Source organism: Aythya fuligula, chromosome 1, assembly GCF_009819795.1.
Source record: "Aythya fuligula isolate bAytFul2 chromosome 1, bAytFul2.pri, whole genome shotgun sequence".
Classification (NCBI taxonomy): Eukaryota; Metazoa; Chordata; class Aves; order Anseriformes; family Anatidae; genus Aythya; species Aythya fuligula.
This window is the reverse complement of record NC_045559.1, coordinates 31,535,663-31,553,770: the sequence shown is the minus strand read 5'-3', so window position 1 is coordinate 31,553,770 and position 18,108 is coordinate 31,535,663. Positions and strand designations below refer to the sequence as shown.

At 46.2% G+C, this 18,108-nt stretch overlaps 1 protein-coding gene across 3 annotated transcripts in view; it reads left to right on the top strand.

Annotated features, from left to right (window-relative positions):
- PRICKLE1 (prickle planar cell polarity protein 1) overlaps positions 1 to 18,108 on the top strand; it is a 64,800-nt gene extending 46,692 nt beyond the window's left edge. Inside the window, exons 1-8 of one of the 3 annotated variants that reach the window (XM_032200382.1) lie at positions 3,392 to 3,405; positions 8,357 to 8,536; positions 10,737 to 10,850; positions 11,648 to 11,785; positions 12,259 to 12,462; positions 13,004 to 13,190; positions 13,319 to 14,182; positions 15,824 to 18,108. In XM_032200382.1, the coding sequence (XP_032056273.1) occupies positions 8,405 to 8,536; positions 10,737 to 10,850; positions 11,648 to 11,785; positions 12,259 to 12,462; positions 13,004 to 13,190; positions 13,319 to 14,182; positions 15,824 to 16,680 (2,496 nt within the window). In that variant the 5' untranslated portion in view covers positions 3,392 to 3,405; positions 8,357 to 8,404 and the 3' untranslated portion in view covers positions 16,681 to 18,108. Of the gene's footprint in view, positions 1 to 3,391; positions 3,406 to 3,586; positions 3,640 to 8,356; positions 8,537 to 10,736; positions 10,851 to 11,647; positions 11,786 to 12,258; positions 12,463 to 13,003; positions 13,191 to 13,318; positions 14,183 to 15,823 lie in introns of those variants that run through there. The other 2 variants (XM_032200374.1, XM_032200365.1) reach the window with 2 other exon arrangements.

The window sequence follows — 18,108 nt, the reverse complement described above, 5'->3', positions numbered from 1 at the left end:
CATTTTTTCACTGGGCTGGGGTTTTGCCTAGGGCAGCTTAGACTGCCATGGGACTGCATCCCTCACCCTGACCTCTTTGCTCCCTCAGGGTATAGACCTGGGGCCACTGGAGGTGGAGAGCATCTGAGTGCCATAGAGCTCCCGGTGCTGCAGCCTGAAGTCATGGTCATACATGCTCTGGGCACCTTTCCTAAACTTCCTTGAGGGTATGTATGTACAGGAGCGCACCAGGCCTGGGCTTTGATTTGTGAACAAACCTTTGGAGAGCAGTTGTAATTCCTGTTCTGTGGACTCTTCCCATGCTGTCAGAAATATGCAAAATCCTTCTTGGCTCGTTTTGTTTCAAAACATGAAACCTGGTCCTGGTTTATTTTGAATAGTTTTCTCATTGAGTTCTCTGAAATAATTATTACTGACAGATTTCTGTGTTTTTTGTTTTTTTTTGTTTTGTTTTATTCTAGCTTCCATTCACCTTACTGCATACTTTCACCTTTCATAGCTGACTCACTTTTTTTTTTTTTTTAATGGACAGATGAGGTGATGCTTAATTAGAAGTCTTGGAGTGAAGGTGGTGATCATTAAAGGGTGATGATATAGTGGGTGAACTCCTCTGTTTATCCATAGAAGTAATCAGGTGGGTGTTAATGCCACCGTCCTACCCAGAGAAACTGCCTCTAAAGCACAAGAGGTTAATTCATTCCCTGCTCCTTGGTCTCTCTTCTGTGACTGCCAACAAAGGTAGCAATTACTGGTGTTATCTCAAGGGATGTTCTGTGATGTGGATAATTGCGAACTGTGAAACCCCACTGATACTCTGAGCAAATTTCATACAGGCCAGAGAACACGCGTGGCCTGGTCAGTAGTAAAAGAAAGTTGTTACCCAGACTAAATTTGTGCGAAGACCTTGGGGCAAAAGGTTCCATATCCATTACAGATCCCCTCAACCATCCGGTTGTTTAAAGAATTAGCTCTACCCAGCCGGATCCAGGAATGTGGAACGTGCCTTAAAGGGCAGGGAGGTTTGTGATCATCTCTCTCTTTTTTTTTTTTTCCTTCTTCTTTTATTTTTTTAGGTAACTTCTGTAGCATAGTTTATGCTTGGGATGAAAAGTATTTATGCTGCTGTATTTGTTGTGTAAAAATAAAAAGTCATAGCAACGCATTTGTTCTCTGGAAAGAGCCTGAGTCAAAAGAGATAGCCAAGAAATGACTTGCACAATTTGCAAATGCCCAGGGGGAGTTACGATAGTTGATTCTTAGCCTAACATTCAAGGGTACAATTACGATCCAGTGCTTGAGCACTGAAATGCAGCAATATCGGATTAGAAAACACAAAACAAAACCACCCCAAACCAAGTTGAAAGTGATTGACTACTTGAAACAATTTAGCAAAGGGCTGCAGTGGATTTAACAGGAGTTGTACTGGGTTTTTCTGTACTGGTACTTTTAAATCAAAATCAAACGTTTCATTCATACAGACAGTAATTTTAGGAAAATCTTATGACCACATTGTAGGTGATTTCAGGCTAGAAGATCACAATAGTTGGTTTTGCCTGATAATCTTTAAATGCATTGCCCAGAACAATTTAGTAGTTTTTGTGCTCGAGCCAGAAAAACCTGGGAAAAAGAGCAGCGCAGGCAGCTATCTGTGCACGCCCTCAAGCTCTTCGGTCTCAGTGTGTCAGCAAGACTGGGGACAGTCTGGCTGCCCAGAAAAGAGGCTTCAGTAGTCTTTAGGTTTAGGAAACCCTGCAAACTTTTCTGTAGCCACTGAGCTGCACAAGTCCCAGATGAGATACTCCTTCTCGTAGCGTGCTGCGCAGCCAGGGTGAGTCCTTGCTCTAAGGAGGACTGCTGAGCAAAGGTCAGGCACCCCTGAAAAAGGAGAAGACAATATATGCAAATTGTTGTTGGTTAATTCAGTCGTCTAGCAGGGAAGAGTAAACATTATTCCTGACACTTCCATTTTTGATTAATGATGAATGGAATTGGCAGATGTTCAGCTGGCCACCAGATGGGGGCTGTTCAGTCCAACAAACAGAGTAGAAACAGTCTGGGTTTTGTAAAGCCAACACTGACAACCGCTCTGACAAAATCTCTAGTTCATCCAAGCGATGTGCCAACTTTGACCTTAAAACGACTTAGCCATTTAAGAATTGAGGTGGTACAACCAGTGAGACTGCTCATGGCAGGGAAATGGGGTGTGGAGGGGCTGTAGCTGGTTGGTTTTGCCACTGCAGGAGCCACAGCGTGTGGCTTTGATTAGGTGGGGTTGGACCTGTGTGGGACCTCATTCACCTGTTTGCTTGTCAGCCCTGATGAAGAAGGAACACAAAGAAGATGTCAAAGGCAGTGAAGAGCATTTGGCCAGTGCTGGGGCTGGTGAAGTCTGCCGTGCAGATTTTGGAAGCCACCCCAGGCCTCAGGCTGTGGCGGTGCTGGTGGTGTCAGTGGTGGTGGCATGGTAGTGGTGGTGTCCCCTCCGCAGGGACACGGGCTGTGGTGGCAGGGCCCTGGCAGCCACAACCTGCGTGCTCAGCCTCGTGTCCCTCCTGGGTGCACCAGGAGCGGGGCTGCTGCTTGGGGCCTTCTCTGGCCACCATTTCCACACCAAGGAGCCCTCTTTGGCTACACGACGGCGTTTGAAGGCCTGGTGGCCGATCAGACTGGGATTGGTGACAGGGATCGGCTGTAGCTGGTGGGCTTTTGGTGACCTTAATCCCGCTCCATTCCACCCCAGCTCTGGGCGTGACGACCAGGCCATGGCCACACATCTCCAGCTGCACGGCATGGCGGGGGGCTGCCAGGGGCACCTCGCTAATAAACGACCTTTGCTAATGACTTCCCGAGGGAAACAAAGAGCAGTGGGGAAGGGGAAGGGGCTGGTGGGGCTCTCATCCTTTGGCTTAAGGCTCAGAGGCACACCCGGAGCCCCCAGCCCCAGCAGGCAGAAAATGTCGCCAGAGCCCGAGCAGCTTGGGTGTCACTGGCCCGGGACAAGGGCTGGGACGCCTCCTTCCCACTTGGGATGTCCTAAAAAGGCGGTGATAGAAAAAGCAGTGATAGCAAAGGCACTGATAGATCGCTTTTTTTTTTTTTTTTTTTTTTTTTCAAGTACACCCCGTGGCGGGACAATCGTTTCCCGGCTCTTATCAGCCCCCAGCTCCCCCCCGGGCGCCTCCCTCACGGCGGTGCCGGGGCAGGGGCCGGGGCAGCCCCCGAGGCACACAATGCAGGGTGGGGTGGGAAACCTATTTCCAGCAGCGGCACGGACAAAAGCGGGCTCGTTAAAAAACACATGTTCGCCGCTTCCCCGCCGCACAAACCGAGCTCTGCCCGGCACCGGGGGCAGCGCTGTGTCCCCCCCCTCATCCCGCAGCAGCCGGGGCCAGGGGCCGGAGCAGGGTGAGGGGCTCGGGTCGGGGGACTCGGGGGGTGGAGGGGGTGTTTTTGGGGAGGAGGAGCCGCTCCGTGCCCGGCCCGCAGCCCCGGGGGAGGGGGCAGTGGGGCGGCACACAGGTATCTGGCGGCGGGCGGGCTGAGGAGGGGAAGGAGGAGCCCCCCCCCGCCTCCCCTCCCCTCCTCTCCTCAGCGAGCTTGTGCCTGGCCGCTCCTCCGAGCTCCCCGCTGCAGCCCGAGGTGAGGAGCGGGGATGCTCCGGGGGGGGCCGTGCTGGGGGTCGGGGGCTGGGAGCGCTGCGGGTTTCGCCCCCGGGTCCCCCCGGCGCTGCTCGGGGCTGGGGACCCGCTGAGGGGGGAGGCAGCCCTCCCTCGGGGGGCTCCGCAGCCTGCCCATCTCCCCCCCCAAGCCCCGTCGTGGCCGGAGGGGAGCGGGGGGGGGGGGGGCCGGGGCTGTGCTGTGCGGAATTTGGGAGCCCCCGGCTCGAAGGAGGGCCGGGAGCCCTAACAAAGGCGGGGGTTGTTCGGGAGCCAACAGGTGACGGGGTGAAACCTGAGCGCCCGTGGAAGTCTGGCTGCTGCTTAAAACGGAATTATAGAAACAAAAAAAAATAGAAAAATATCAATGGGGGTGCTGTAAAAGGCTGGGATCCTGTCTCGCTGGGGCCGTGCGGGACGGTTTAGGGAGCGGGGGGGGGATTCCCTGTGTGTCCCCCCTGCCGTCGGGGGGCGTTGCGCGGGGCCCCGAAACAAGCAGGTGGCTGTCACCCGGCCAGCCCTGATAGGTGTGATATGTGCGATATGTGCGATATGTGCGATATGCATCTCGCGTCCCCTCCGGCCCCGGTAACAAGCTTTCTAACAAAAAAACTCGTTAACCAATTTGCCCCGCAGGACGCAGGGAGGCGGCAGGGGGTGGGCAAGGAGCTGCCCCCACCACCCCCCGGCTGGCACAGCCAGACCCCCTCCGGCCGGTGTGGGGTCGTGGTGGAGAGTAACAGCGAGGTGGAGACCCCTGGGCAAGGACAGCCTTGTCCCGCCGAGAAATGGGTCCCCTGGTCTCAGAGGTATCCCCATGCAGCTTTTTGGGAGGTAGTATTTGAGCAGAGCTGAAGCCCTGAGACGTTGCACAGACTACAGAAGCAAAACTGGCTGCGCTATGGAGATGTCATGGCACGAGTAGAAAGACCACCTTTCTACCCTTCCCTTAGAAAGCATTTATTTTTTCAGCTGGTGTTTACGTTCATCTGAATCCTCCTTAGGACGTGATCATTTCAAACAGCCTCGCTTTGAAGGAGGAGTGCGGTGGGGGGGCAGGCAGGGAGGAAGGACCCCGTAGGCTGGAAACGCAAAACCAAATTGCACTCGAGCAGGAGAGGAAGGAGGACTTCCAGAGCAGTAATTGCTGAAATAGTTGGGCAAACAGCTTGCTGTTAAGCTGTGCCGTTTTTAGAAACCTCGCTCTCAGCAACGCCACAATATTTGCAGCGCGGCCGTGTTGGTTTATGGTGTGGTGTCGGGTGGTTTATGGCTTGGTGTCAGTGCTGTGGTGGTGTTTTTCTCCCAAAGTGAGTGCTGTCCTTCGGGTTACCCCGTTTCGCTGGGATTTACGGACCTGGCTTTAAACGCTCCCAGTCACCTTGTGTGGGGAGGAGCACCCCCATGGCAAAGTCGCATCTCACAGTTAGAGCTCAGGTACATTTTTCCCTTATTCTCTACCAGCCGTACCATCAACCCACCCTGTGTCGTAGGGAAAATGAGCCTATGGGTCTGTGGTTCTCTCACACTGCCCAAAATGAATGGGTAAAAGGTGACCCAGGCAGATCAATCTTTGTGGAAAAGCTGCACTGACTCTTATCTACTTCTGGAATTAGGCAGCTGTCCTGCCTTTACGTCCCTGTGGTATGCCTGCAATCCGAGCAGCACCCGGCACTGCTTCTTGCCGTATAGAAGTAGCACATAGCCTTCGTGTTCAGAAATCCTCAGGAAAGTTACCGGGTCTACATCCCTTCAGATTTTATTTTGAATTTTGTTTTTCCTTGTCAGCTGGAGAAATTAAGCCAGCAGAGTCAATCTTCAATCTAACAGAGAGCGACTCTCAACCTTGTTACGGATGCGATGCTGAGCATTTGCTGTGGTGTGAACAGGCTGGGGTGCACTTGAGGGCTGGCAAGGCTGAGTGTCTCTCTGGTGAAGCTTAATTTTGGGTTTGCTCCCGATGGCATGGCCGAGGTCACCCTGCCTACTAAAACGTTGACAGAGGTGTTTTGTCTGGTGACTCCTTTGATTCGTGGGTTTTCTGGCAGGAGTCGGTGCTTGAAAAGTGGCTGCTGGATCAGCAAGGTTCCCATGACACAAAGCCGCAGGAATTGGGAGCATCAGCTCAGACTTGTTAGCGGCACGTGATCGTGCACTGGCCATCTAGCACCTCAGCGGGGAAATTGCGAGGCAGTGCATCTGCTGCTAGGAATCATCTCAGCCAGGACTTCTCAGTCTGGACTTCTCAGCTATGCCCATCATGATGAAGGATTTTATTCTTCAGAACTACTTGGGTATAGATGATGTGGGACACCAGACGCTGACCCTGGCATCGCCGTCCTTCTGCAGCAGTCAGCACTGTCGCTTTTTTTGCTGTCAGGGATTTCTTAGCTGTATGGCAGTATTGCCCTGTCCCTCCGTGCCCCAGCTTTCCACAGAGTAACAACGAGCATACTGACGGCTGACTTCAGGCCCTGAAGGACATGGGCTGGGGGAGCAGTTGTGCACCGCTGACTGCCCCGTTATTTGTTTGTGAAGGAAGGGGGTCTGGTGTGCAGTAGGATGTCTGCCTGCACTTTAAATATACAGGATTGAGCCTTTAGGGGGTTGTTCTTTGATTCAGCTCATACGTTGCTTTCTCAGTAGACAATCCAGGACTTCCTGTCACTTTTGTACTAGTGAATAAGGCAACGCAAATCCTTTAATGTGACTGATCCACTAACACTGTCACGTCACTGACAGTGGATATTCGTACCCAGGGCTTTGGCTTCAACTCACTAACCAGCCGTGAGTGATTGGCACCTCTTTGAAATGACTGCGTTGAAAGGTCAGCGTCTGAGCAGCAGAAGAGCAAAATGAGGGAAAGGTCTCCTAGGGTAAAGCCAAAGGTGTTAGTGGGAGCACGATCTACCTGTCTGTGGTGCTGTTAATACGCAGAATAACAAGTGTAGGGGGTTGGTTTCACTCGCCGTCCTTGGCAGGGACGTGTGGTGATGCTAAGCTACAAGTTGCTTTGTAAATCTTCAGTTGTTCACCTAAACTAAGGTTTCCAAAACTTGCCTGACATCTGAGAAGCTCTGTAAGAAGCAGCCTGTTCCTAAAGGCCGGGTTTGTGTGCCCCATAAAATACCAGGTAAATGTTGTATTACAGTGCAGCTACGCAGTGTAATCGTAGCGTGTTGGCATCCTAGCAGCACACCAAAAATAGCACATATGTCTTCAAACCAAAAGTTTTGGAGCAAAGTTAACAAGTTACATTTTTTTGAGCACTGGCCCAGTGGAGTAGTTAAGTAATCCCACCTCGTTTTATTGGGTGTGGGAACGTACAGACATACTGAAACCAGGGGCAGATAGAACGTGTAATACCGAGTATCATCATTTCTCCAAGCTTGTAACTTCATGTGCATGTGGCTGCTTTCTACTGAGCAGGTTTGGGTCTGCATGAGGCACCAATTACCCAGCGTGGCACTTGCTGGGGCCTCGTGTAAAGGAGGAGAAGCCCCCGGTGTGCAGGGAGCAGGATGCCTGGGTACCAGGTCTGGTATTTTCCTTCCACCTGCGGTCCAGCAGCAGCTTGTTTCCTCTGATATGACAGAGATGGCACGGGACATGCCTGGAGCTGCTAGGTTGCTCTCCCCTTTAGACCCAGCAGCAAGGTTATTTGTGGAGGGGATGAGGGTTTTCTGCAGCTGCCCAGCAGCTCAGGTCTGGTGCTGCCACAACTGCATCCCAGTTTGGTGGACGGGTGGAGAAAACTGCCTGAAATGGGCAGCATAGCGTGAAGGCAAGCTTGTTTCCACGCTCAGGTGTTCAGGGTGTCTGTCCTGGCAGAGCACATCCTCTCTGGTTTTGGCAGTCGGTATTTCACTGAAACTCCCGATCCGAATTTCCTAAGAACTCTTGTTTGAATTAATGTAAGATATTTATCTTAATAAGCGTTTTACTGCAGAAAGCTGCGGATGTTGGTGAGAGCCGCCTTTGCCAGTTGTGACTCAAAATGATCCCACTGATATTAAGCTTTGTAGGCTTCATGAATCAACAGAAGCATCTCCCTGTAGGGTTTTAAATTAACAGAACAATCATGATGCATTTTACAGAGCCTAATCTGGCATAATTGGATTTCAGATATTTAACTGGACCAACACCCTTCCGCTCTGATACAGCTAAAACGAGGATCTCGGAGGAATCTAGCAGACATTCATTGCTTTATGCCTACCTTGTTAAAAACAGGATGCTACTTGCACAGCTGTCTTTCCCCACGGATTTCTTTAGGGTTTGATGAGCAGTTTTCGTGTCTTCTGTGCTACTAGATTAGTAGTGACTTCGGATAGAGTTCATCTCATTTGTTTTATGAGCATTTATTTCATGAGTCTTTCCTATTTATGTGTACGTATAATCTGTAATGTCAGATGAGCAGAAATGTAAGAAGGTGAGCATTAATGCTGAAACAGGTATCGGCTGCCAGGCGTGGTGATGGGTGTCTAGTTTGTTTTTTCTTGGGTAGGTGTGTGGTGGTTTTTGTGTGTTTTTGAGAGCTCATTGGAATACTTCTGAATTGCTTGTAGCAAGTTGTAATGATGCTCCGATAATCTGTGTTCTGGCCAGCACAAGGAACTCTAAACTGTTGTAAGATCATTTGCGCTGATAATTAGTTGTTGCGTGTTGAAGTTTATTAAAGCTCTGTTAATCTTTTCTTCCAGATCAATTGCTTGATGAGCTGCAGCTGAAATATTTAACACTTCACACTTATGCCCTTGGAGATGGAGCCCAAAGCTAACAACCTCGTTTTTGGGTGTCAGCGAAGCTCAACGTCTGATGATGACTCTGGCTGTGCCTTGGAAGAATATGCCTGGGTCCCCCCAGGCCTTAGACCAGAGCAGGTACTGCCTGTGGTTCTGCATTATTAAAATAAGCCCCATACAGACTGTATAAGGGAGCGATAGCAAGCCTTACTGAATCCTTGTAATATAAAACTCAAATTCACCTAGAACCCTTCACCTCATTTTGTTTCCCATTCCAATCAGGCTGCCCCAAGGGAACTTAATATCCTCAGCATTGAGGAGTTTATAGTCCCCAAGATTTTTCAATAAATACATGCCACAGAGGTATGTATTGTCAAATCTAAAAGTAGCAGGGAATTTTGCTTTCTCTCTAAAGCAAGCTGTTAGGTTTAATTGAAGCTCGTGGCACGGTGCTGTTTGTACAGGCGCAGTTAAGCAGTGACCATCTCTTTAAATAATTGGGCATTTGACATCGGGAACGCTGCTGCAGCATACATAATGAAGGCATTCTGTCACTGTGACAATTACTAATGTGCTTAACGCTTGTTTAAGTGGCGGTGTGCCTGCCATTTGTTCATACCAGCTTCTCCTCTGCCTTCCCTGCAGCCAGCACTGTGGGCTGGTTGGGCTGTTCCTCCCCCTCTCCCTTTTCTTTATCCACTACATCACAATGCAGTGGAAATAGGTGAAATTGCTGATGAGAGAGCTGCTCTAGGAAACCAAATCTAGACATATTCGTCTACTTGATGTTGTTATAACTGTACCGAAGCTGTGCATTCCCCAACACCCAGAACTGGGGTGTCCATGTTGAAGGGGCTGAGACTTCCTAGCACTAGAAGACTTCCTAGAGGAGGCAGAGCTGCTCTTGGCCAGCTGGCAAGTTATTGCAGTCTGTAGATATGGAGGTGCATCCTTCTTGTGGTGCAGAGATTTTTCGTAGTTGTGAATAAAGTCATGTCAGCAGGAACGGCAAATAACGGGCTATTTTTAGGGAAATTCTTTTTATTGCTTGCTTAAGCATATATATGAATCCCGATGAATCAGACCTTAAGGCAACCAGCAAGCTAATGTTCTGTCAGAACAATTAAGTAAATTCCATAAAATATCCCCATAAACAAGCTAGCTCAAACTCATTAAAGATTTCTTTTTTCAAAGAAGAATGACTTAATTTGAGAACAGGGCAATAAACTGAGAGAAGGGCATAAAGTGTCTTTCAGGCTTAACTTTGTACTGCGTGTCGTTATCTTTTCCTGCAGCTTCTTGAAGCGCAATCAGTACTAAGAGGACTTCTGATGTTTAAATTTTGGTTAAATGAAAGCCAAATAATGTTTCATACAACCTTTCCCATATAATTTTGATTGCTTCCTGACTGATTGCTGCCTCTTTTTCATCTGTCTCGCACAGTAATAAGCTGTTGACCTAAGCATTATTTAAATCTGGATGGCAAGTAATATTTTTTGCCAATAGTCGGCTCTTATTTACAGCCCCAGGCCTCGTGACAAGCTGGAAACTGCATAGGAAAAACAATAAATCTGAAGCTGTTCCACAAAAATATTTTTTGCCACCGGGCTTTGTCATAGCATTCATTACAGTTTTCCTGTCATAATTTGCTTCTGGGGGGAGAAAAAAAAAAAGAGTGAAGATTGATAGGTGTGTACACCCAATATTGATTTCTTTATCAAAAACAAGCAGCCCATGAAAATTTCATAGTTCATTTGCATCCGACTGAAATGTGCCTGGATCCAGCCTTCTCCCACGGGAAGGATGTTTCCACCTTCTTACCAAAGGCCACATGGAAGCAATGAAAGCTGATGCTCTGGGTGAACCTGATCAGCGGGAGGCTACAAAACAGCTTTTGTCTCAACAATGTGTAAAATGCACAGAGCAAATTAAATTTGTTTACACAGCGCCTGTTTTCTGGAAAGCGTCGTGCCTTGTGTGGTAAATTGTAGAGGGAAACTTGGAATTTCAGCTGGGCTGTTGACCAGCCCTGAAGGGGGGTGGGAATAATGAGAACATTAAATGTGCATAATTTACGATACCCCCTAATTGTCACTGCAAATTGCATTCCAGAAAAGCAATTCAGCAGCTTGGTGCTAGTTTTATCAGAGGCGAGCCAGGTTTGCTGAGTTGGTTCATCTGGGCCTCGTATTTTCAGCACAAATCCTGTCACAGGTCTAATGTAGCATAGCCTCCTTCCTTTGTAAGTGGGACTTGAGATAAAACAGTAGCCGAAGGTCGCGTGCGGTGCTTGGGTGATGTGTGTCTCCTGGTCTGACTTCACGTTGCTCCCGTGCAGGTACAACTGTATTTTGCCTGCCTGCCAGAGGAAAAGGTCCCTTACGTGAACAGCCCCGGAGAGAAGCACAGAATTAAACAGCTCCTCTATCAGCTGCCACCCCATGATAACGAGGTAACCGGGGAGCCTGGGGGTGCACGGTCAGGATATAGGTCTCTCTCGCCTCCTCTGTGTGAATTACCTTCCTGCGTGTTTGTTACAAGCCTAAAACACGGCTTGTGCTGGCATCTGACCTGTGCACCAGCCCGGCGCATACACTGAACCCATTGTCTAGCTCTGCATTTCGCTGCCGTGCAGATAAGAGCTGTCTGGAAGGACACTGCCTTTTCTTGTCAGGAAGGTTGGTGTCACTGCAATAAACTTAACACAAGTCGGTTTTATAGTGTTTGCAGCCACCCACCAATTACCAGGAGCCTACAAATTCCTGGGATTTCATTGTAGCACACAAAAAGGATGCTTTGTGATAGTAAAAGGTTTGCATCTCAGATATGCAGTGTAATTTGGAGTAGAAGTGGAAATAACAAACAAACTCTTTGTAAGAAAAGGAGGCGGGGGTGTCAATGCTTGAGATCTTGTGTACTGCAATATTTAGTGCAGGCACTTTACCATAAATCTAAAGGATAGTGTTATGGATGAACCTGATTTAGGTTCATTCCATTATTATGGAATTGCCTTTTAAAAATGTTGTTCCTTGCCTGGACAACGTTTTAGTTTGCAAAACCTCTCTATACTAGGCTTGTATTGTGCCATATTAACTAAATACTAAAGCTGTAGAGAAGACAAGCTAGAGAAGTTTAATGATGATTGCCAGCATGCCTGAAAAATTTCTTGCATATTATGTGCTTGCTCATTGCGATGTTATTTTAAAAGCTCGGTACCTAAAGAAAGTTATTCTGTGTTTTCACTGGAAGGTGCGATACTGCCAGTCTTTAAGCGAAGAAGAAAAGAAGGAGCTGCAGATGTTCAGTTCCCAGCGCAAAAAGGAGGCGCTCGGCCGAGGCACTATTAAACTCCTCTCGAGAGCAGTGATGCATGCTGTCTGTGAACAGGTAACGCCACTGGTGCCCCGAGCCAAGCGGCGGTCTCAGTAATATCTCAATATTAAATGTAGGCTTATTTCTGTCTACACCTGAGCATACATATATATAAATAGGGTATTTGTGAAACTGCATACGAATAGGAAGAAGGTAGCACTTGCTTAAGGAAAACAACCTTTGATACTAGCAATGAACTGAATCTTTGACATATTTGCTACTGTTGTTGACTCGTACTAACTTATATTAAAATAATGACAAGTGAAAAACAGGCATCCCTTTCAAAACATTAAAATAAACTTCTATTCACACAAGTTTTGTTGATGCACAGAATTGTCTAGCCCAAGTTTGAAAATATATTTTTTTCCCTTCATGTCAAATTTTGGAATAAAACCTTCACGTTGGGTTTGGTGTTTTAATTTAGTTTAAATGCCAGAAGCTAGCGGTCTGTGATATGAAGTATGTTCTCTTTCTCTTCTTGTTCCTAGTGTGGTACAAAAGTAAACGGCGGCGAAGTTGCAGTTTTTGCCTCGAGAGCTGGCCCTGGTGTGTGCTGGCATCCATCGTGTTTTGTATGCTTCACGTGTAATGAGCTTCTCGTTGACCTTATCTACTTCTACCAAGATGGAAAAATTCACTGCGGCAGACACCACGCTGAACTTCTGAAGCCTCGATGTTCAGCCTGTGATGAGGTAAAATTTACATTTTACAGCCAAACCACCACCCGTCATTGTTCAGCTAACAAACTGCATCGCTTGCCTGGGCAATTACTGAAGGCAGATGCATTCCTTCAAGCAGTAAGGACTGTCCTGCATAGATGTGTTTGAAAGCGGAGGGGTGTGCCATTTCTTGTCAGAACAGCAATACAACAAGCAGTGTGATTGAATTTAGAAAACAGGTACCTGTTTGTATTTAGAACTGAATCTTGTAGATTAAATTAAAACAAGAATCTGTACAAATATTCCAAAATATCGTAACATCAGCTTCTTTGTTCTTACCTTCTTTTTTTTTTTTGCTTTAAAAAGTATTTTTTTCTCCTTTTTTTGCTGTTTAAGAAAATATCAGAATGCCACAGTTGTTATAGGCAATTGTCATTTTAGCTTTGTACTCAAAAGCCAGCTAAACAAAAAATAAATAAGCATGTTAACTGCACAAACAGGATATTTTGTTTGTTTTAAGTCCCGAGGGGATGTTTTGTCCACTTAACTAAGAGTTCGCTTTTCTCTCCGAAAGATCATTTTTGCCGATGAGTGCACAGAAGCTGAGGGTCGCCACTGGCACATGAAACACTTCTGTTGCCTCGAGTGTGAGACGATCCTGGGAGGCCAGAGGTACATCATGAAGGACGGGCGACCCTTCTGCTGTAACTGTTTCGAATCGCTTTATGCGGAATACTGTGAGACCTGCGGGGAGCACATTGGTAAGTATGTCCTTTATAACTTACAAATTAAGGGAAAGCCAATTTATGGAAAAAAAAATCACATTCCAGAAGTGTGAATTCTGCAAGTAGTTTTTGAGAGAACCCAAAGCATTGTTCTCCTTTTCCAGGTGTTGACCATGCCCAGATGACCTACGATGGACAGCACTGGCATGCTACGGAGGCTTGCTTTTCTTGTGCTCAGTGCAAGACCTCTTTGCTTGGCTGCCCTTTCCTTCCGAAGCAAGGGCAGATCTACTGCTCAAAAACCTGCAGCTTGGGTGAGGACGTTCATGCCTCCGACTCTTCTGACTCCGCGTTTCAGTCTGCTCGATCGAGAGACTCCAGGAGGAGCATTCGCATGGGCAAGAGCAGCCGCTCGGCTGACCAGTGCCGCCAGTCTCTCCTCCTGTCGCCAGCCCTCAATTACAAGTTTCCTGGTCTGTCAGGCAACGCCGATGATACTCTTTCTCGCAAGCTGGATGACTTAAGCCTTTCAAGGGAAGAGGCCAGCTTTGTTAATGAAGACTTCTGGAAAGGAAGAGTGGAGCAAGAAATGCCCGAGGACCCTGAAGAATGGGCTGAACACGAAGACTACATGACTCAGCTCCTTCTGAAGTTTGGTGATAAAAGCCTCTTCCAGCAACCTGCTGAGGTAGACATTAGATCAAGCGACCACTGGATTTCTGACAGCATTGTCAAGAGCAAGTTGGACTTGAAAAAAAATAACCCAAGCCTAGCAAGTAAGAAGTATCAATCAGACATGTACTGGGCCCAGTCCCAGGATGGCCTGGGTGACTCCGCGTATGGCAGCCATCCGGGTCCTGCCAGCAGCAGGAAGATCCAGGAGCTAGACATGGAGCACGGGGCATCGGGATACAAACATGACCAAACACCGTGGTACGGAGGGTCACTGGAATGTTTGTCTGATCTGAAACAGCAAGAACAAAGCGTTCGAGACTCGATGGATTCTTTGGCTTTGTCCAACATAACAGGTAATGGGGGGAAATTGCATGGCTTTGATGCAGAGGTCAACCAAAGCATGGATGTTGTAGTACTTTGAACTAAGACTGGTCATATTTGTGATTCTTTTAAAAAGCTTTCACAGCAGGCGATGCATTATATGTTTGATACGCTTTTATCAAGCACATAATTCTTCCATGAGATACACGTCTGCTATTTAAATTCTTTTCCTTTTGAATTCTTTTCTTTGCTTGTAACAATAACAACAAAAAACACAACAAAACATGATATCAAACTGAGTAAGAATGTTCTCGAACTATTCATTTGTTATATACAAACCACAACCTCAAGCAAATTCTGTACCGTAAGTACAAGAAGTTTCATTCTATACTAGGATCGTATTGAAGATAATCCGCAAAACACTGTAGATAGTTTCCTGATTTGCTTGTAAAAATATGTAGAAAATCTGAAAGGATGGCAACCTTCTTAGCCTTAGGAAATGAGGTTTATGAGATTATCTTTCTCTGTTGACTAAAGAGAAACTGATAATCCACTTCTGTGAACCTCCTTGTCAAACGTGATTGAAATTAGCCAAAAGGATAAACGTCAGATATGCAAGTGCATCTGCATTGTTAACCTCCCATTCCTATTCCCTACCACAAGGAAAAAAAAAAAAAAAGAAAAAAAAAAAAGCAGAGAATTAGCTAAGAGAGACACATTTTAAAAGTTGTCCTATCTTCTTCTCCATTCCTTTCATTCTAGCACGAAATATTCTAGCTCCTTGCATAGCTCAGAAGCAGCCACATGCTGCACTGCCCATGCAGTAAAGCAGGAACTGATGAGGGGAGCTTGGTTCAGGGGGTATGGAAGGAGGAAGAACCAGAGGTACTGCACCTGGGAGGGTCATAGGGCAGATGAAGCCCTTGTTCTGGGAATGAACGGTCATTTGACACAAACCTGAAGTAAACCAGGCCAGCTTACTGTTGACATTTTATGAGTAAAGATCCTTCTTTGAGAGGAAGTGATCCTAGGTTTCCTGTAGCAACAGCTGGAATATTGAACTTAGCAATATGAGAAGCACAGAATATTTTAGCTTTAAAAATGGCAAGCATGGATCGTAGAGTAATTTAAAGTAATTCTTTTCTTAGTGGCTTAGCTTCACGTGTGTTTTAGCTGTTTAAATATTTTAAATTAATTAAACTTTTTACATTCTCAGTATCCTAATGTTAGCTAGTTCTTAAATGTTTGAAGTAAAACAACAAAGCTTATTGTTACGTGAAGCTAGTCCTTTTGGTAATAGTTCCAAAGAGCAGAATTGGAGCAGCTGAGGCTGGCAGGCCCTCAGGAGCCCACCTGCCCCAGCCCCTGCCCAAGCAGGGACACCCAGAGCAGGCTGCCCAGGGTCACGTCCAGGTGGTTTTAGAGGATCCCCAAGGAGGAGACCCCACAGCCTCTCTGGGCAGCCTGTGCCAGTGCTCAGGCACCCGCCCAGCACAGCAGTGCTGCCTGGTGCTCAGGAGGAGCCTCCTGCGCTCCAGTTTGTGCCCAGTGCCTAACACTTTAAGGTCTGCTTTCATGAAAACAAATGTTTTTAACATTTCATTGCATTACCTCTCTCTCTCTTCAAGGCGCTTCTAATTCTCCTTTTCCTCCTTTCTCAACTCCCACCCCAGGGGCTTCAATGGATGGAGAAGGCAAGCCACGGACATCTCTCTATTCTTTGCAAACTTTCCAAGAACTGGAGGTAGAGGACTGTGAGAAGATGAGCAACATGGGAACTCTCAATTCATCCATGCTCCACCGGAGCACAGAGTCCTTGAAGAGTCTGAGCTCAGAGTTGTGCCAGGAAAAAGCGTTACCAGAGGAGAAGCCAGTGCACATGCCTGTACTGAGAAGATCTAAATCCCAGTCTAGACCACAGCAAGTGAAGTTTTCAGATGATGTTATTGATAATGGCAGTTACGAGAATGTTGAAATTCGTCAGCCTCCAATGAGTGAAAGGACTCGTAGGCGTGTTTACCACTTCGAAGAGCGCGGAAGTCGGCCTTCTCACCATCGCAGAAGAAGTAGGAAATCTCGTTCAGATAACGCACTTAATTTGGCCACAGAAAGAAGATGCTCTCCAAAAGAGAGATTTCGCTATTACTCTCCTCAGGATCATGAAAAATTTATTCAGAACAAAAGCTCGCGTGAGTTTCGGGCATATATTCAGAACGCGGAGCTGTACGGCCAGTACGCCCACACAAGTTCTGATTATGCACTGCGGAATCAGGTGGTTGATAAATTTTTTGGATTATATGGTGACGAAGATGACTCCTGGTGTTCAACTTCATCCTCATCATCTGATTCTGAAGAGGAAGGGTATTTCCTGGGACAGCCAATTCCACAGCCGCGCTCGCTGAGATACCCATACTATACAGACGACCTTTCTGGTCAAACTACTGCGTTATCTAGTTCTCAGTTTGGACAAAGGACAACCAAATCAAAGAAGAAGAGGGGACACAAAGGGAAAAACTGCATCATTTCTTAATTTGTTTTAACGGTTGGGAAGACCAGTCAACTCTCTAGCTACAGCTGGAACCACGTCCTTTTATATTAATAATTGTACTTAGGCAAGTTGCTGAGGTTCTTAACGCTTTGCCAGTGTAAATGATAACTCTACCCGAGTTTACATTGTAAAAATAACATTCAGAAATGTCACTATGCCAAATGATGACCTGTTCAGATATTGCTAGGTTTACACATTTGAGCTGTCAAAATACTGTCATTGCAGTTCTTGATACAGACTTTTTGTAGACATTTATTTCATGCTCTCTATTCACCTGTGTTCAGTTATCTGAGAGAAGGGAGTCAACGAAGATCAATAAATAAACCTGTCAGTCTTGTACTGTAGCTGTACCCACAGAGGGTGAGCCTCAACTCTTTCCTCTTCTCTCCAATGAAAAGGTGACTCTATGTCGTGTCCTTTCTTCACTGACAAAACTGATTCTTCCTTCCTTGAAGTTTCCCTACAAAAACTGGAACTTTTTTTTTTTTTTTTAAATTTGGGAAAATGCTGCTTTTCCAAAGAGTTCACTAGTAAGAAGGCAAAAATCAGAATGTGGGAGCTGAAATGCTTGAGGCCTTGATATATCCTAAAGCAGCACTAAGTGGTTTACACATTTAACTTCCAAGTTTTTCCTTTTGTTTTTATTTTTTTGAAAGAACTCCATCCTGTGTAAGCTTTTTTTTTTTTTTGTGCCTGTTTAAAGGAAGGTATTAATTCAGCTTTTGGAATTGGACCTGACTGCCAGTTGAGTACAATGAGTAGTGATGGTTTTTATGTCATTTCCTCCACTCCACTGCATTGAAAGAGAAAGGTACAAATGCTGGAATCCTTTGCTCAGGCACATAACCCCATTTAAGTCAATGAATCTACTTACATAACAAATACTTTCGTAAGGGCTTAAAGGATTAGGCTCCAGAATTGTGTCTTTTCAAATGTATTATCCAGGTTTTAAAATGTATTAGTTGCAATTCTAAATCAAAAAAAAATAATATTTATAACGTAGTATTTCATAGGCTTAAATGTATTCATAATTTAACAGTGCAAATACTAATGTACATATTGTACAGTTAAAATTTTAAAAGCTGAATATTTTTATATCCCTGAATTTGAAGAAGTTTGTTACAATACCAAACTAGATTTGTTAGGGGTTGAACAGCAGCATTATGGATGAAATATTGCTTGTATTTTAGTCAGGGGGTTTAAAAATATTGAAAAATGTTTAGTGCAAAACAGCTTAATTTTGTCTACTAGGTATTGAAAGCTCTGTATGCATGGTGGGGCTATGTAAATACTCTCTAACCTATGGCCCTCTTAATCTTGCAAGTGTTATTTATGGGTCAAGCAAAATGTAAACTATATAAATGTAAAAATCACACAAGCCTGGAATATATCAGTACAACAAACGTGCAA